Source organism: Neopelma chrysocephalum, unplaced genomic scaffold, assembly GCF_003984885.1.
Source record: "Neopelma chrysocephalum unplaced genomic scaffold, ASM398488v2 Primary Assembly neopelma1_76, whole genome shotgun sequence".
NCBI lineage: Eukaryota > Metazoa > Chordata > Aves > Passeriformes > Pipridae > Neopelma > Neopelma chrysocephalum.
Genome location: NW_020897737.1, coordinates 4036001 through 4056522, shown reverse-complemented (window position 1 = coordinate 4056522; position 20522 = coordinate 4036001). Strand labels below are relative to the sequence as shown.

General features: G+C 39.4%; 1 protein-coding gene across 6 annotated transcripts in view; it reads right to left on the bottom strand.

Moving 5' to 3' along the window:
• CNKSR2 (connector enhancer of kinase suppressor of Ras 2) overlaps window positions 1–20522 on the bottom strand; it is a 209964-nt gene that overhangs the window by 167642 nt on the left and 21800 nt on the right. For all 6 annotated transcript variants that reach the window (XM_027689124.1, XM_027689125.1, XM_027689119.1 and 3 more), the window contains exon 2: window positions 4412–4575. In XM_027689124.1, the coding sequence (XP_027544925.1) occupies window positions 4412–4575 (164 nt within the window). The remainder of the gene's footprint in view (window positions 1–4411; window positions 4576–20522) is intronic.

Here is a 20522-nt window from a genome sequence, read left to right as displayed (position 1 = left end):
AAGGTTTCTGTTTAAAAAATATTTGAATATGTTCAGAATTAAATGAATCTAATTTAATCTTCATGTAAACAAAATGAACAAGGTATTCTGGAGAAGCAAATAAAAAAAAAGAATCCTCATGCATCAAGGCATTGTGGTGATATGTTAGATAAACTAGATCATTTTCTTAGAGATGAAAGAAGCAATGTTTGGCTGTGCAGTCTTCAGTCTTTGCATTCTCCAAGCAGTGAGGCAAAGCACAGTGTTTTCAGGGAAAAATATGATACCAAGTAAACATAAAATTTAGCGTCTGTGGACCCTCAGCAAAATACGGTCATACCCAGTTTTGATAAATAAAAATCCATCTCCTGGCAAACAGATGATAGAAAAATAACTATGTGCGTTTCTCTGCTTTCTGCAGCCCAATGAGGTAGATCAGGAGATACAAGACCTCCAGATTCACTCCAAACCTGAACACTGATATAGTGATCTGATGGCATTATCTAAGTAATCTGTTCTCCATTATGCATGTCTCTTTTTGTAAGCATCATCCCCGTCTTTCCTTAATTTATGTTCTGTTGGCATTGTTCATTCACATCCAGTTTTTAAAGCAACAGTCAAAGAAACAAGGCTCATCACATTTTATTTGTGGATGAAGGTCTGCTACGCTATTGTTTGTTTACTGATGAAATGTAAAGCAGTCTTAGACCAGCTTCACTCTCACACACATACTGAAAAGGATCATGCTGAGGCTAAAATCTGAATGATAATTGTTAGAACTGATGAACAACTGTATGTTTTATAACCTGGGAGTAGACTGAAGAGAAAATACTGTGGTACCTAACCCAGTACACTTTTTCCTGTATCTCTAGAGCTGGACATGCAATTTCTTAGTTAACCAGAGCTGGACATGCAGTTTCTTAGTTAACTATTTTCAACCAGTTTTGAGATGTCAATTATTTTGGGGGATTTTGTGAGTATGAATAAAAATGCACGTCCACATGAAGGAAAAATCTACCTGTTGATGCCACCAGTGCAATCTCAGCTGCATGTTCCAGTTTAAACAAAAAGGGAACAACAAAAGATGTCTTGCAAGAAATAAAATAACTCTGTGGGTATATATCCATCATGGTGGTTTCTCACTGATTCAAAACCATGCAACAAACTCTCAGCAGCAACAAAATACCATCACAGACCTCACTACTTCTTTCTTTTAAGCATGAAGAACATTTCATTTATCTTGCCCTTTCTGACATATGGATTTTATAAATCACAAAGCTGCACCAAGGCATGATAATCTATTGAACATGCTCCCACACTCAGAGAGAGGTGGGAGACAGGAGAGAGGAAAGAGACAGACCCCATTAATTAGATTCAGCATGTTCAGCTTCAGTGAGGTTATGTGGTATGCACACCCCCACCATTATCAGCAAGCATGACCTGTAACAGCAGTAGCAGCTGGGTAAAAACTTTATTCCCCCTTCTCTGAAGCACCAAGGGAAAAGAACACCTGTGAATCTCACACCCTGAATGCTTGCTCTCCTGTCAAGAGCACAGTATGGCAGGCTGGCAGCCAAGAGAGACTCTACTAAAGATGGACAGCACAGGCCACCATTTGTCCTCTGTTCAGCTAACGAACACTGGAGGATCCATTTGTTGCAAGTGCTTATGACAGGAGGGGAACAGTGTGAGAGACCACAGCCACCCACCCACCTTCTGTCAAAACCCAGTAAAGAACATCCTTTAAATAGAGCTATCAATCATAACTGGTTCTCAGCAATTATTGTGGCAAACAGTTTGTCTGTTTAGCACTGTTCAGTAGCCTCCATCTCTCTCCCATGCTCTCTCCAAACCAGTCAGATATGCTTGTTCAGGCTCTCCACTTTCCCCCAGGAAGAAAATGTTGCCCCATGAACTACAGACATGTGACATAAGGCAGCTGGTTTGCCACTTGCCATGTCCACAGCTGACAGGGCAGAAACCGCAAGTAGAAGTTTACCCTTGAAAAATGCTGGGAAGGGGGTCAGGAATAAACCCCACCAGCTATCAACATTGTAGAAGCTTTCCTAAGTGAGAGCAACTCCGCATTGGAAACTCTCTACTGCAGAGTGGGGACATGGATGAATAGTGGGAGGTGGTTCTGTCCACTCAGTTGTCCTTGATGCCAAAAACCATTTAGGTGGTCACCCTCTAACTCAGAGAAAATGGGGAGAAGCAGAAGTGACAATCCTTTTGGTTTTTAATAATTACTTTCACATCAATCAGGGATTATGCTTGCAAGGCAAAATTAACTTTACTATTTCTACCCCCTCATCTCCAGCATCCAAACAGATGTAAACTCATTTGGATCATAGACTTGTAACTCATGCTAAATTCTGTCATGAAACCTCTGTCAAACTCCAGTGAAACAGAAAAAAAATAATCAGATCATTAAAAAAGCCATTGCATAGTGACTACCTGCACTAGCAGTTACCCTAGACTGGAGAGTCACAGGCTTAATATTCTCCTGAACAATGACTCTAATCTAACATTAGAGTCAAATCAGAAGAATAGGCAAGCCCTAACCAGGACAGATACTTACTGATGCAATAAAAAAAGAAAAGCCTGTAAGTATTGGGCCAGTACAGCCAAAAGGATTGCCTCTGAATTAAATTTTCTAAGAGGTTTATCTGATTGGTGAACAATAAATTCAAATTAAGTCCACTAAAATCAATATCACAATCACATTTTGTATCCCCGAGGAGCCATCAGGAGCCAATTGTGAGACTGCAAAAACCTCAGCTTAAATTAGAAGATGTCATCTGAACACATGCTATTGTGTTTCAGTGATCAAGTTTTCTTTAAGACAAACTCAGAAAAACAGACAACACTATATGTGCAACAAGGACCAGGAAGGAGAGACTTGCTGGATGCATTAAGGATGTAGTGTTAGCCTTTGCTACAAATTCCTTATTTTATATTCAGCTTAGTTCCATACACTTTTGCCTAAGATAAGGGAGCTACAAAGACAAGTCGTTTGTTTGTTTAAAGATAACATCTGTAATTACATACCAAGGGAAAAAGAAATTTCAGCTAATAAACAAGGGGGTTTTTTTCTGTAAAAATACTTTATTATTCAAAGAACCACAATCTGTCTGTCTTGTGTGACTGGGAAAAATGGTCATCAGTGCTCACCTTAACTTAGGCTTTATCTATCTCAGTTAATTAAAGTATTTATAAAGTTTATTAAAGTTTTCTGTTGCATTATCTGATGAGAAAAGTACTATGTGAATAACTCTCTTTATGTTCCCTTCTATACCAGTAGCATTTTGTATAAGATTGCAACTTCTTCATTATTTAAAAAACAAATTAATGAGTTAATTTATTGCACTGAACCACATTGCAACGTTATTAGAAACACTAAAGAGAATCTAAGGTGTGTTTAAAGTCAAATCTCTTCCTTTATGAAAAAGCTTTCCCCCTTTTTTACTTTATTTTTGTATTTTTTATTTTTTTTTCACTCTCTCCTTTCATTACTCCTCACATCTATCTTCCAAAGATGCAATAACAGGGTATTCAGAAAAGCTGCTCCATATGGAGAACCCACAAGCCCTTCTGAAGAGCCTTTTATCCTACCATCTTTGATTGCCTCTACCCAGATTCGGCTTTCTAAAAGCTCCTTCTGAGGCTTGAAACAGTAGTGTGCATTAAAAATCCACAAAACACCACTTCAGGCAGTCAAGTACTTCTTAACAGGGCTGTTCACAATCCTTCCTACAGCAGAGAATCCAGACAGTGTGCCCAATTTATCACTAATCTTTACAGGCACATACTAAAAGTTCGTAAGAACAGAGAAGTCAGCACCACACCTCTCACCAGGCAGATAATCCCAGTTATGCATGACATGACCTGACTGAAAAGACCATTACCAAAATCCCTCTGTATGTTCCATCAAAAATTTATGTATTATTTACACATAAGCTAATTATTTCAGTATTTAATACTTTCTACTGTGAAATACAAGCAGCTATGTTTTATCAAGCTCAAATAATCATCTAAAACATAACTTGCATGAAAGGATCAGTGAAAAATGACATGGTTAATATCAGAACTTTTTTTTTGTAAAGGGCAACCAGCACTCAATTACTTCATTCACTGTTTTACATTCCAAATCAAACCCAGACTAGTTTGTTTGTGATTTCAGATAAGCTTTCATTCTACAAAGACAGATATGAAAGCCTTAAATCTCTAATGCCAATTTATTTCACAAACATCATCCTATCAATAGATTTTGCTCTTTATCTTGCCACTGGTTTAAAATGCTAAACTTGTTTGTCCATTACATGTCAGGAGTTTCTTGAACTACTTAGTCTTTAGGACTATCAATTTGAATGGCAAAGTGTGAATATGCAAACACTGTTCACTCCTCCCCACTTTGCCCCAAGAAGTTTACCAGTGCACAGAGCAAGTCTACTGCTTCCAAGATAAGCTCCTGATGGCCAATTCGTGTGACTCCAAGATCTTCCAGTTCTTGATGAGTAATTCGTAGCAGCTGGTCGCCACTAATCTTCTCCCTCTCAAAGTTCTTTATGTATTGCTGTAGACAATCATCAAGACCTGCAACAAAAGGACACAAGAAGAGAAGACAAAAGTTAGCAACATTTTGTACTGCCACAGGAACTAAAAATAGGCTGGAACCAAAAATCAAGCCAACAGAGGATACTTGTCCTATCTTTAAGAGAAATATTTTAACATTTCAAAAAATTTTATATTGCCCAGAAATCTTAAGATTTGGAAAGCAGTGACAGCTATAGTTTTTTCACCTGTGGACAATACTCCTGAACCCCAAACAAAGCCCTGAATTCTTGCAGTGTACTGTGCTATGAATGTCAATCTGGCAGCCCCTAATAATAACTATGTTTTCAATGCCTCCATCACATCTGGAAGGGGAGAGGAGAAGAGGCAACAATGGAAGGGAGGAAGACATGTATCCTACCCAGAGGGCAGCGTATCAACACAAGCTATTGATTATTACAGCACTGTAGAAGACTGAAAACAATGGAAAACTTTTGTGCAAGAGACAAATTTTAACGGAATAATGAAAACGTGACTATGCTTAATGCCATACATCCAGGATTGGCTAGCTGTCAGTGCCACTTAACCTCCCTTCCAGCATAGCTCTGCCATGGTAGGTCACATGATAAGGAGAGGCTACTGGAGATGCCTTCAGCTGGGAACCCAACTCTTCATGGGACACTTGACTACAGTTCCCCATGCAGTGAAACACAAAATGGCAGCGCCACATCACAGCCCCTCTCCTACTACAAAAGCACTGCTAAGCCATCTGAAGTTCACAGAACATGCCAGCCCCTAAAACAAGCTGCAAAGAGCTCTAGAGAACATGAAAGGCGGACGCACTGCAAATGTATAAACTGGACCCCAACTACAGTAGCAGATCCAACTCAATGTACCTCAGTTCAGAACCTGTACAGAGTCACAGTACACAAATGCTTATTGAGCATGAAAAGCCACTTAAACCAAGACCTGGGCGCACTCCTCAGAACAGAGCAATCAGGGAGCAGAAACAAGCCCATTGTGCCAAAAAATGTTGTAGAAGGCCATGCAACACATTTTCTTTGCTCAGGACATGGCTGAGTGCAGGGCTGTACGGAACCGTGTCCTGCTTTGAGGTCCATGTGTATTCCAGCTATTCAGTTTGATTAACAGTCTAATGACATGTAGCTGACTACACGTTTTCGCCTGGAGCAAAGAGCACTGCAGAATGTGAGATAATCCATCATGCATCTCTTCCCCATCAATCTTGGCCTAAGACAGCTAGACCAGTACAGGGAAGCTCTGCAGCATGTGCATCCCTGTATCAAAGGGATAAGTTAGACTCTTGAGTATTTGGTGGTCAATCTAACATTTGTGTCTGAATACCTTCTGATGGATCAACAAGACTGCTACCGAGTAACAGGACTTGACAAAACCCTGAATACATTAATTTAGCTGATTCTTGAGAGATACCACCTTTCTGATGGTCAAACAATCCCTAACATTGAAACGACCTCTGCACATTAGGCTGCAAGGAACCGAGAACATTCTCACTTGCTTATCAAAATGTCTGAAAAATCTGAAGATACATTGAAGATTGATCTGACTGCTGAGCCCCAGTTATAAGAGCCCCAATTTATAGCATAAAGCTTCCCTGAAACTGGTTTTGTTGCATTTTTGGTTCTCATTCATGCCATTTAGGGTGTAACCACACCTCAAAAGAGACTCACATGAGGAACATGTTGGTGCTGCAGGCAGGGATGTCCCAGTACCAGGCAAGCCTGTTGTTCCTGGCTCAGCCCTGGGACAAGAGTCAACCAGACTCTGTCCCTGCTACAACACACCAGCACAAGATTCATACGGCTCTAACCTCTAGAATTCACACACCAAAAATAAACAACATACAAATACACTGTAAAACAACACTCCAGGCTCAAGAGACAGGAGAAAGTCCTCAATTCCGGCAGACTTCCAGAGCCTGTCACCTGACTTTCTGCCCCCAAAACAAAGCCACTTAAAGGTCTAGGTTAATCAAGCATTCATAGCTATGCCTTCCGTTCATTTCCTTTTCTAATCAAATAGTTGCTCAAATCATTCTTCAGGAAGGAAATCATATAGGCTGAAAGTTGAGCCATCAGGGAAGAAGACCAGTCTGGCTGAACAGAGAACTTTGATTGGAACTCAGGAAAAAGGAAGTTTATGACCTTTGGAAGAAGAGGCAGGAAACTCAGGAGGACTACAGGGATGTCGTGATGTTATGCAGGGAGAAAATCAGAAAGGCCAAAGCCCAACTAGAACTTAATTTGGCTAGCACCATAAAAGAAAAAAAAATGTTTCTATAAATACATTAGCAGCCAAAGGAGGGTTAAGGAGAATCTTCAGCCTTTATTGGATGTGGGGGGAAACAAGTGGCAAAGGATGAAGAAAAGACTAAGGTACTTAATGTCTTCTTTGCCTCAGTCTTGAATAACAAAACCAGTTGATCTCCAGGTACCCAGCCCCCTGAGCTAGAAAACAGGCATGGGGAGCAGAATGAAGCCCCCATAATCCAAGGGGAAATGGTCCTGCTACACCACTTAAAGACATATAAGGCTGTGGGGCTGGATGGGATCCACCCAAGGGTACTGAAGGAGCTAGTGTAAGTGCTCACCAAGCCACCTTCCATCATTTACCAGCAGTCCTGGCTAACCAAATGTGACCCCCATCTACAGGAAGGGTCATAAGGAGGATCTGGGTAACTACAGGCCTGTCATCCTGAGCTCTGTGCAGGGAAGGTCATGGAGCAGCTCATCTTGAGTGCCATCACATGGCACATACAGGACAACTGGAGGATCAGACCCAGCCAGCATGGGTTTAGGAAAGGCAGGTCCTGCTTGACCAACCTGATGTCCTGTAATAGCGTGACCCACTGAGTAAATGCCCTTGACACCATTTCCCATAACATTCTCCTGGAAAAACTGGCTGTTCATGGCTTGAATGGGTGCATTCTCTGCTGTGTAAAAATACTGGTTGGATGGCTGGGCCCTTGGTGAGATTCATGATGAATGGAGTTACATCCAGCTGGTGGTCGGTCACAAGTGTTCCCCAGGGCTCAGTGTTGGGGCCAGTCATGTTTAAAATCCTTATCGATGATCTGGATGAGGGGGATCGAGGGCACCCTCAGTCACTTTGCAGATGACTCCAAGCTGGGTGAGAGTTGATCTGCTGGAGGGAAGGAAAGCTCTAAAGAAGGATATGGACAGGATGGATTGATGGGCCGCGGTTAATTGTATGAGGTTTAACAAGGCCAAGTGCCAGATCCTGCATTTGGGTCACAACACCACCATGCAACGCTCCAGGTTTGAGGAAGAGTGGTTGGAAAGCTGTGCAGTGGAAAAAGACCCTGGGAGTGTTGGTCAACAGTGGCTGAACATGAGCCAGTGTGCGTGCCCAGGTGGCCAAGAAGGCCAGGGGCATCCTAGCCTGTATCAGAAACAGTGTGGCCAGCAGATCGACCACGTACTTGGTGCTGGTGAGGTAACACCTCAAATCCTGTGTTCAGTTATGGTTCCTCTTTCCAAGAAAAGCATTGAAGTGCTGGAGTGTGTCCAGAGAAGGGCAACAGAGCTGAGGAAGGGTCTAGAGCACAAATCTTATGAGGAACAGCTGAGGGAGCTGGGGTTGTTTAGCCTGGAGAAAAGGAGGCTGGGGTAACATTCTTGCTCCCTACAACTACCTCAAAGGAGGTTGTAGTGAGATGGGAGCTGGTCTTTTCTCCCAAGTAAAAAGTGGCAGTATGAGAGGAAATGGCCTCAAAGTTGTGGCAGGGGAGGTTTTGATTGAATATTAGGAAAAATTTCTTCATGGAAGGGGTTGTAAAGCACTGGAACAAGCTGCCCAGGGAAGCAATGAAGTCACCGTCCCTGGAGGTATTTTAAAGATGTGCAGATGTAGCACTTAGGGACATGGTGTAGTGGTGGCCTTGGCAGTGCTGGGTTAATTGTTGGACTTGATGATTTTAAAGGTCTTCTCCAACCTAAATGGTCCCATGATATTAACAGAGCACAAAAAATGGTAATCCATGACTGCTCATGCATGACTTCTTGCCACATAGTGTGCACACCCAGTGTGATGCACAGGGAAAATATCTTAATTTATCTCTTTTTTCAGACAACATTGCTTCAGAACGTCAAAGATCATGAGTCCTGAATATTCCCAAGGCATTTCAACGCTAGTCCTCAATTCATCCGAATGCTGCCATCTCTCTCTTCCATGCTAGGTAACGCTCATCATTACTAGCAAAGAGACAAGCAGAAATCATAATCAGGTATTCACCTCTGCCTAACAGCAGAAAGTAAGGCCATTTACCAAGTCACAGTGCTGTAGGAATTCATTTAGACATTTAAATGTAGGTTGCAAAAGGAAATAATTTTTGTCAAATCTTCTTGAATCCACTTTACTTGTTCACACACACAAGATACCATTATGTTGAATTATCTGATGTGAATTATCTGCCTTTTTAATTTATCCATATTTGTACATAATTTCTCCCAAAGCCCTTCTCAGCCTAAGTTTTCAATCTGATATATTAATTGCATGAACTGTTTTACAAGCACAGTCCCATATATAATGGCATTTATTTTTTGAAAGAAATCAATATTCTTGACAACACATATTTCACCTTAAAAAAAGTACTAAAAATATGCCATAGATGTGCTTTTGCTAAATGACTAAAAATGAGGGTAGTAAGTACTTCTCATATTCCTGAACTTAAGTCCCACACTGATTACACAGACTGCTGAATGAGAATAACATTAAAATAATCAACGTCATCAGGTATCAAAAAAAATGAATTACCAGTTAAGAGACTAGGAAAACACAAATCCAGAATAAGACATGACAGATGCACTTAACAAACAGTTACTGACAGATAGTTCTAAATAAAGGCATTACTCTTCCTTCTCCTGCTATCTATGTATTTTTGTCATTCAGATATAATCTACAAGGATGCATGCAGTTCCTACAAAGTAAGAGAAAAGTTTAAGACAACAAAAATATTACTGACAATGGCTTGACTCACCAATTTCGTAAAAACTACCTCCAGGGAAGAACGAAATAATTTAACCACATGTTGCATGACATTTTCAGAATAACTTGCCACAAATACTTCTCCTTATTCCCCAAACATTCTTTTAAAGTAATTTATTTATGTCATTTTATTTCTAAATTAAAGAGCAGCAATTCTTTTTGTAAACAAAACTGTGCACAGATAAAAATTCTTATTATTTGATGAAGAAGATGATGATGATGATAATAATAATAATAATAATAATAATGCAAAATGGCTGCCAACATTCCTCATCCACACCTTTTGTCCCCAGAGCCTCAGCAGAAAGTTCTGTTTGCCAGTAGCTGGCCGGACATTGCTGCCTTCAAATCAACACGAGGGAGTTGCAGGGAACAGGCGTTCCCAGCTGATGATGCCATTTAACTTGGGACAGGACAAGATGTACCAAAAAACATCAGGTGCCTGGAGTGGAAGCTAAAGGAAAAGAAAAATTTCTTAAGAGCACTGTCTTCTCCAATATTCCTGCAACTCCAGCATCCCCCTGAACTCAATGTAGTAAGCAATTTTTCTAGCTAACAAGTTCTGCTCTGCTTCTACCCCCAGATTCCATCATATGAGAGGATGTCACCCAACCCACGTACCACAGGAATCCCAGCAAATAACTCAGGTTGATGCACTACTCCCTGTTCCTGGCCATGGGTGAGATTAAGGTTGCCAAGCACCCAGTAGCACTGGATGTTTCAAGGACAGTGACCAAAGCCTAAAAGTCAGGTTCATGATTATGTTCCGGATGTGTAAGGCCCCACAGTATATTGAACAGGTTTTGTGATGTCAATACACAAGTAATAGGTTTGTATTCAACAACTCTGTTTCTCTTCCAAAATAACGGCAAGATTTTTTGAGTATATATAAAGGCACAGATGTTCTAGTAATAAGAGAGTTAAAGCATGATGGTAGTCCTCTTCCTTTTAAACCTACTCTTTAAAGGTAATCATATAGCATAACTTTTTTTTTCTTTTTTTTTCTTGAAAGATTCCTGGTCTTGAATTCCAGAAACAACACAGACCTCCAGGGATGTTAACTACTCAAGAAGGACTTCCCTGCCCCACATGCTTTCCACCTGAGCTTATCAGCCATGGAGTCTGGCAGTGCTGTCCAGATCCCATTATACACTCATTACCTGGTGATGAGTGTTTGATTTGAGGGGCCTACAAGAGCATTTAGGATGTTGCATTTGATTTGGGCCTACAAGAGCATTTAAGATGTTAATACATTGTCCATCTTTGTCAGCTGGCATATCCCTGAGGTGTTATGTACACAGATGGACTATTCTGTGCATTAACAGAAAAGGACCAGCGCTTTACATTAAGTCTAAAGCAAGCTCTACTTCACCTGTGGGAATAAACAAATAAAAACCAGTAAACAAGAAAGCTCCTCCAAAAGAAACTGTGCAGAGGAGTCAATGCTTTTGACATTAAAAAACCCCCTTTTTTAGAAAAGTTTCGCTTGCAAGTAGAACATATGGGAGCTGGTTTTTCCCCCTACTCTGTCATTGAGTTCTACCTTGTATGGGCCTAGTCACAGTTCATCGAATCCCTAACAATTTTTAATGGTTCACAGATGCAGAATTGGACAGATTTCTGTGTAATTAATTCCTTTTATTAGAACAGCACCACAGAAACTGATCAGGAAATGTTTAATTTCATATTTTTTATTCATATGAATTTCTGGAACAAGACTGCAAGATCCAGCACGACCCTCCAGGGAAATCTTCCATGGCTGCAATCTCCTAACTAATAACACAATAGCACACTTCATGATCACTCTGAGGTATTGTCTTACTTTAATGTGTGTAACAGGTTATCTTTTGAAGCAAGATAACCAACAAACTGCCCTGTAATTCAGCGTCAGAACAGGTTATGTACATCTATGATAATTCAAACTCAAATGAGCATCTCCATTAAATATATCCTGAGGTTCTGATTCCACAGTCTGCTCCTCCTCTGTAAGCAGTTCAACCTTTTCTCCTACCTCTAAGAGACTAAAAAGTATTAAATCAGACTTTTTATATGGCTAGATCTGAATTAAAATCAGCTGCTCAGACACACATGAAAAGACACAGTTCTAAAAAGGCAACCAGGTGTAATTTTCTTCCCCAAATTGGTGGCAAAAGAATTTTTCTTTAAGATTGGAAAACTACAGTGAAAATAAAAGACCTTGTGTCCTTATCAGCCATCTATTCAGTTTGTGGTTAAGGAAAAGGTGATGAACACTACAGGTTTAACTATCATACCTGAAACTTTGACAAGGGAGTATTTTTTCTGCTCCCCTGGTATATCAGAATTGGGATGCAAACTGACAACTTCCCTTGGCAAATCCTTGTTCTGTAAACCAAGCATTTACTGAAAAGCAATAGCATACAAACAATCCATGGAATAATTTTGCATGGGACAGAAAGGTACAGAGCTTTCAAAAAAAACAAGCAAAAACAAACAAACAAAGACAGGTCTGAGGCTTTTTTTTTCCTTTAATTATAAGGCAAACAAATTCCTTTTTCAATCTGAACAAAGAGTACCTGAACTCCATCAGTTTTTACACCTTAACAAATACAAATTCAACCTGTAGCACAGCATTTAACAAGTCATAAAAAAAAAAGTACACTAGAGTTTAATATAAACTGGGCACTTATGCAGCACTATTCAATGCCCTTTCAGATTGTAAAGTATTATTTGCAACATTTTTACCTAAACTAGCATGATGGAAGGGACCTCTAAAATCACAGTGGTTTTACCCCTCTTCACTGTAAAATACGCATTAAATTTAAGCCAACTCTTCTTAAGGACTGAGCACCTTTGAAATTGCACATCAGCCTACTTACTGATCAGTATGTTTCAAACTTAAATGTTCAGCTGAATTCCTGATGACTTAAAACAATTTGCTATGACATATGCATTTGCACCTAAGCTTTATTAATCCAGGGCTGGTAGGCTACCGGTCTATTCATTTCAATTATACAAAAATACAAGGTGTACTTATGTCAAAGAGCAAGACAACCAAGCAGAAAACTACTCCCTCTCTTCTACCTCAACCAGAGAGCTGCTCTGGGGCATAGACACTGCAGGCAGTCCACAGAGGGCAGTTCTCCCCACTCACATTTTCTCTGTAGAACCAGAGTACGAGAGGCAAGACTAGGAAAGGCCATGTTTCCCCGCAATCAGTACATGGGAGGTGGGCATATGTCCCTCAGTCTTAATGTCACCACAGAAACTGTGAGCAAGCCAAGCCAGCCGCTTCCCCACCTGAGACGCAAAGATAATTTTCCTCTGCCCACGTAAGGATGCTCGCGTAAGGCATGCTCACTGCTCCAGGGTCTTCAGCACTTCCTGGGCTTCATATGTGACAAGCAGATGTCACAGTTATCAGTGCCAAAAAATGGCGCAAAGAATGGAATGTTTCAAGCGCTGTAGATGGCAAATGCCTACTGAGGACAGGACGGCCGTGAAAAAGATACACCCCCTCCCAGAGGAGCACCGCAGGTAGGATTTCAATAAACCACCAGAAGCAGCTTTCATTACAGATTGAGAAAACATTATAATATATTTAAAACTGGAAAAAAATCCAACACATTAATTGCAGGCAGATTTAGGAATGAGTACAGGATTAACGAAAAAAAGAATTGCCAAATGCTTGGATTACAGTAGTATTTGCAAAAGAGCTGGACAGTCACTCTGTGCACTGTTTATGTGCAGTTTCAGGTAAAAGCCATCCAACTGCAAAACATATTTGTCCCTCATTCTATAGAATTATTCTGGCTCTTACTCTCTCTCCACCTCTCTCTGACTATAGCACAGCAAAAGAAAATTCCAAAAGCATTAAAAACAAACATTAAAAATTACTGAGAAGATCCAAATAATTATTCCCTCAATTATAACATGCATATTCATAGAATATAGTATAAGATTACATGTTTGATTACATGCATATTAGGGTAGAAGTATCTTTTACTAGAAACCTTCAACAGTTCATAGTCAAAACATGAGCTGAGAGGTACTGCTAACGAAAAACTACTATTTTAGACAAGGAAAGAGAAACACAATACACTAAAAAACCCACTTTATATCCACTGGGTATATACTACTACATTCGGAAAAGTGTTTAAAGTTTGTAAAATGAAGAACTCAAAAGAGAGAAGATGTGAACATGAGAAGCACTAACGTAACTTAAAATCAGCCTCTCCCAAAGGTATTACAAATGTCAGGACTGTGTTTACAAGGCCAGAGGTACCACGTACAGCCATGAGGTAAATAAGGAAGGTGCCACACTGGGCTCCTGAAGAGATACAAAAAGTGAGGAATTGAAGTAGAAGTATATTTAGACCTTGTATATTGCTCTGTTCTTTTTAAGGTCCTTGCCAGCAGAAGGACCTGAAGTTGGTCAAAGGAAAAACCACAAGTGAATGAGGAGATGGCATTATGCCAGGTGAGAATCTGGTAGTCAAAGAGCGTATTTGTGACAGCAATGGATCAAAACAGAAGTTTGAGATTAAACACATACTGTCTCAAGCCACTATGAATTTTGCAATTAAAAATTAAATCCTGTTCAAGGAATATAACTCTGAAGAGTCTGCTGTTTCTGTGCCTACAGATACACTCTCTTTTTGTGACACTGGACTCTTATTAGATCTGGATATATTAATTGCACAACCATGTTGGCAATACATGGCTATTCTGTCCCTCAGAAAATTGCAGAAACATCACAACTCTGTGGATCATACATGGCTCATCAAAAGCTCTACTTTACAAAGAACTTCACACTGATGAAATTATCAAAGGGTTTGATTGAAAAAAAGAAAATTAAATTTTAAAAAGAGGACAGAAAGACCAAAAGTGTACATGTAGACTAATTACAAACATGATTTAAAGATACACAAGACCGAACTGGGTGCAGTGTCCAATAGGGCATATATTCAATAAAATCAGTTAGGCTACTTATAATCAGTGCTTATTATGGCAAGTTAGACTTGTTAATTACAAGAATAATATCCAGAGTATTCTGTTTAGTTGTTGATAAATGTAATTTCTCATATTTCTCTGGGTGCTTTTTGCTTCCGTTATCCCCATCTGTACAGCAAAGCCAGATCTTTACATGAGCACATACAAGTTTTGCAAAGTATTTAAAATCTTAAAACATGGATAACACTGCAACAACCAATGGCAAGCTCTATTTCTATGAATTTCAAGGATTTGTATCCCTGATTATCAATATTGTTCTCAATGTAAGAGGTTATAATTATTGTTATATTTAGGACCCTTATTATTGGATTACAACAAACACATTGTTCAACTACAGCTGCGGCCTTTGCACATGAGAAATGCTGAAGTGTGCTGAAAAGTTAGTGTAGCTGATAATGGCAGCGGAAATCTCTTTAATAGTGGAAGGGAAAGGAGCCAAACAACCCACAGCATCATTAAGTATCAGGAATCCCTCAAATGAAGCAAATCAAAGGAACACATCCATTTACTCCTGATAAACACAACATTCAACTGCAGGGGTCTATGACAGCCCCAATGGCGACAGGATGAGAAACTGTCCATTCATGTTCATAATTTGATGTATAAAATGACAGATGTTAAGCTCAGGGTTAGAAGTTCAGCCAATACGGGAGGCATCTTGAGATAAACAGGAAATATCTGAACCAAAACCAGAAGTTCTTCAATAAGTTGTCCAAGCATTATAAAGATTATAAGACTATAAACACCAAACGAAATACTCCTCCAAAATTTCAAGAGGAAAAGCCATCACTGTCTCGATTTTTTCCCACATAAATCTATGCCCTTATGATTTTTGCAGCAGCTTTGAGGATAGGAACATATCATCAAAGCTTTGCAGAAAGCAAGAGGCAAAAGTGGCATTGTCACTTTACATGTAATAATACATTATTATCATGCATAAGAATCCAGCCAGTCTAGTCTTATTCAGGGCCCCATAATACTGTACAAAGTAACATACAAGGAAACGTGGCCCTGACCCAAAAAGCTCTATAAACTTCTCTTTCTCCATGAAATTCAAGCTGGCTAGCTAATAAAGGCAAATCCCTCAACAGCTACTTTTATTTCTACTCTTTTTCACCATGCAGTTTTCATACTCTTACAATCATTCTCCCCATTCTTCACATGTACTCCATTTTGCAGAGTACCTCAGGAAAGGGAAGTCTTCGTGGGTTCATTCGATGTTTAACTTTTTCCTCAAAGTACCACATTTCTGCTCCAATTATCACAAGTAAACTAGAACACATTGCAACTATCTTAGCATATAGGCATTTTTCAACCAGCATTATAAAATTAGGGATCTAAATAGCATTAACTAACATTTTTTTGATTTGCGTTTTAAAAGATTTTTTTTTGTTTGTTTTTTAAAATTTAAAATGCTACCATTTTTCTCCTCTAAAATGTTTCCTTGTACAACAGCTGTCTGCTGTAGGGATTTGAAGTTTCCTAAAAATCTGCAACCATACATCAGACTATAAGGAGTAACTTTATTACTAATTGGATCCCCCTACAATACAAAGCAACATATGAATCAGCTCAACAAAAAGTTTTTTTCAGCAGTGTCCTTCTGATTTCAGAGTTTCTAGAGGTTTATCTTTGTACTAGCACAAAACAACTTTACAAGATTAAAACACAGCTTCTCACCAAACACTACAATATTCTGGTGCCTGCAAACAAAGAGGTTACACCACTGGTTCACATAGGAAAAACAACAGTCCATCTAACAACAGCGCGTGGTTTTATTACTCCTTCAACACATCTCTCATGAAAGCACTGAGCACATTAAAATAGGCTGAAGTGAGTACCACCAGGTTCAAGCACACTACCAGTGTAGCAGTGCCAGAGCTGGAAAAGGCTGGCAAGGGTACAGTCTACCCAAAGCAAACCAGCCCTCCATCTGTCCCAGCCCTGGGCTACAGCTGCACATCTCCAATTGCAACTGCGCTAATGTGCAGGACCTGCCCCCTAAACAATTTTGCACCACATAGCAATGACAAACTATCAAATTCCCAAATATGACTGTAAGCATTGAAATGCAACCATCATATTCCCTAAGGATGGGAGGCTTTGTCTAAATAGGTGTGGTATTGGCTTCTTAAACAGTTTAGAAGGGGCTAAGGCTAAAAGACTCCCTCAGGACTTAATTTATGAAAGTCTTAATTTTCCATAGCTTTTCACTGTCTCCCATGATTATTCGCAGCTGTGCTTCACACCGTATGAATATGGGAAGTGCAAAGCCATCAAATGTGCAAGCATTCAGCAGGCAGGACAGGAGGGAAGTTTTCTTCCAACTCTGAGTGAACTCCCTCCCATTCATTATTCCTTCTCGCAACGCCCATGCAATTCCCAGGCTTGAAGCTCTCTTTAGCAGGAGTTCACACAATTCAGCACAGTGTGAGACTTAGGATGGTTTTAGAGTTGTGGGCAGAAAAAGCTGTGCATCCCCCTCCACATGACAAAGAAACATCTGTAACTTAAAACCACTGGTCAAATACTTTGATATGTGTAGGAAGAAGAAAGGGAAAGCTATACTTCTAATATTCATCATTTCCAGCACTTCACATACAATACTGCAGTAACCATTCCAAACCTCTGCAAAATACAAATGAATCGTATATTAAAGGGAAAAAGCAAGTACAATGTTAGACAGTCAGAAGTTTATGTAAGCCAAGCACACCCCTGACATTAACCAAGTAAGTAAATAAGTACTGGTTGTTCTTTCAAATGCCTTCCCATGTTTGCCTTTTTACAGCGTGCTCTGGAGCAGCCACATTAAACACGCAGTTGTTGTTACACGAAGGGTCCTTCTCCTCTTCCTCCCTCACATGGGCTAACATATGCTATTAAACAAAATAGTCAAATAACCTCTCCAACAGTCTTTATTATAGCTCTTCACCACGAAAACCAGTTTTGCTGCCAAGAATTTATTATGCCAGAAGGCATCCTTTTGGCACAAGCTGGAACACTGTGTCCCTGAAAAAATAATGCAACAGTTGTTAAAGCTTTCCTTTACCTCTGTACTTTACAATGTCTCCCACATGCTGGAGAAATCTGTTAATGGTTCAGATAAAGCTTCAAGATTTATTTGGTGATCTCCTCACACAGGGTCTGTGGATTTGATGCAGCCCAGCAGCATCGTTAAAAGCAGGGCAATTCATTTTGCAACAGGAAAAATTCTGCAGTTTTGTTACGCTTAGATTGAACCTCTCTCTGGAGCAACAAGGAACAAGATATTAGGCTTGGTTGGGAGTGCTTATATAATAACTTCATCCATGCTACCAATTACTCTTCCTTCCCTTACACTTGATTTTCCTTTTAATACCAGCAAAATCATCTAGTGTTCACTGGCTCTATCTGCCTCCTCTCAAGAAGGATTTCAGAATTAAGGGAGAACCCTAATGACATCAACCATAATTGGACAGAATATGTCCAAATTACTTTACAAACAGTCCTATAAGTACAGCTTTATTACATTCCAATATGCACAGATCCAGACTATGTTAAGAAGTCCAAACATTTTGGTTTTAAGCTTCTCGGCTAACACAATCTGCTTCAAACTATATCCAAAGTAGAAAGCTTTACATAAGAGTACATGCAAGGATAACTTTACATGCCTGCTCTTCCCCTCTTTTCCTCTCACTCTTTAAAAGAGAGGAACACACTTTGTAATGTAAAATCTACAATATGAACTGCAAGTCTGTAAAGTAGGAGTGCAAACCATGCAACTGAATCACAGCAAAATATATTTTTTCAGGTTTTATTTTCTTTGGCAATATACTTTTCAAAATAATGTTGTCAGTTTTGCCTAAGTTGTAAATACATAAAAATTAAAAAAAATCTGTTGAAGTGACAATCTAAGTTACACTTTAGTTAGTTTCCCATTTTGCATAATCACTCTCTCATACAATTTATCATTATGAGCAAAAAGCAGTAACTAGGAATAAGACCCTTCAAAGACTGCACTAATCTACAGCGACATGTTAGTCTCTCAAGTCTTGTCAATGTTATATCTCCAGGAAAGAGAAATGAAAGTTCACATGGAAAGTAAAGCGTGCACATGACACACAAAAATAATAACAACTTGTTTTTAACTATTAACTGCATGGCACTAAATTAATGGTATGAAGTCTGTTCCTTAAGTTATCTCCCAAAGACAAGATTAGCTACTTCATTGAATATTAATATTGCACACTAGATACATTTGTGCATAATGATGCCACTTAACGTTATTAACATTTTATAGTGCACACATACACACACATTTGTTCACCAATTCGAACACCTAACGCCGGGAAACCCAAAGAATAACCTGAAATCCCCACGCTTTCCACTCTTGCAGGCAACACTGACAACCATCTACAGGGAGGTGGAAGATGCACACCACACTCAGCCTCCCAAGCAATTTATGTATAAGGAGGCCCAAAACATCACAGAAAACATGCCACCAGTGAGAGTTCTACTTGTACAGAGCCCTCCAGAAGGCACCACAAGGTAAGTGATGCTCTCCTGCATTTTTCCTTAGCTGTACTGACTGACACACAGCCTTGCCCCAAGCCCCACGGAAGGCATGGCAAACAACCAAAGCTGAGATTCAATGGCAGATGCAGTTCCACAAGCCCTGTTTTATTGCTGACATAGTTTATCAGATAGAAGGAAAAAAATACAGGTAAAGTTTTATCACTGAAATAATTTTGAGCTTGAGTTTCCTTTGTGTGATCTTCATCCTTTATTCTGCAGTAGCCCTGGCTGGTAGAACTAAATACTTGTATCAGTCAGCATAAAGTGTTTCAATTATGGATATTCCTGTCCATTTCCACAAGACATCACCAGGAGGTAAATGCTGTTTAACATTTTCTGTGCTCGCTGGATATAGCCAACTGTATTATACTTCTTGGTCTTGCTCCATTACCTCCTGCCCATTTAAGCATTATTTATATTGAAAAGTGATGGAGAGGGTGTGTCAGTATAAAAATACTATTATTTTGTTAGCATCTCATCCAGACCTAATCAAAGCCAGAGAAATAATAAGAAAAACAAAACCCAAAAAGGTACAAGAAAATACCAGAATTTTCACTCTGCTAAGTTTAAGGACTTGTTATATGTATTAATTTTTTTTTTACTGTGTGAGAGACTCCTTATTCCATATTTATTCTTAAATGCATACCTGAAACAAGAGGGTGGATAGATATAATTTCAAGTAGTTGTAAAACCTGAATGAATTAATAATAATTACTATTTTGATCATATTAGTTCTGGATGATTTTGCATGCCTTCCTCCTTGTGGCTAAAGACTGAAGGAAATGACTGTCCCTGTTACCTGCCACAAAGTCCTTTGATCTCATTAAAAACAAACTTTCTGAAGCTGAGTGAGACTTAAAGAGTGGGGTTTTTTGGAAAAACAGAGGACGTCTCTATTTCCAAGCACCTGCTCTAAGGTATGAAACACACCATTTCCAAATGCCAACCAAATGCCAGCCATGTATTTATCAGCTGTATTCTGATCTTGCACTGCATCACATGCATCCTAGTGCTTATTTATTATTTCAGTCCTCTGTTAAGAAACAGTAATACCTTAAAACTCCTAGTTCCTTTAGAATCTCTTTCCTAACCTGAACTATTTCAGAAATAACTGGGCTTTTAATAATTAAGCATGCATAAAATTAAGCCCTGATAGAGAGGAAATGACAATTCTAATGCCTATATATATAAGGTGCAATTCTCCTTCTCCTGACAGGTTCTGCTCTGATGAAGCCCCTTAAGAGCTGGTTCTTTGCATAATGGCCAGTTTCACAACTGTAATAAGGAGACAAGTGGAAAATTGAAAAATATCTGAAGCTTTAATATTAATAGCTCAGCATCAAAATTTCCACAAGTTATTGATATATTTTGAAAATAAAAATATACGACATGCAGAT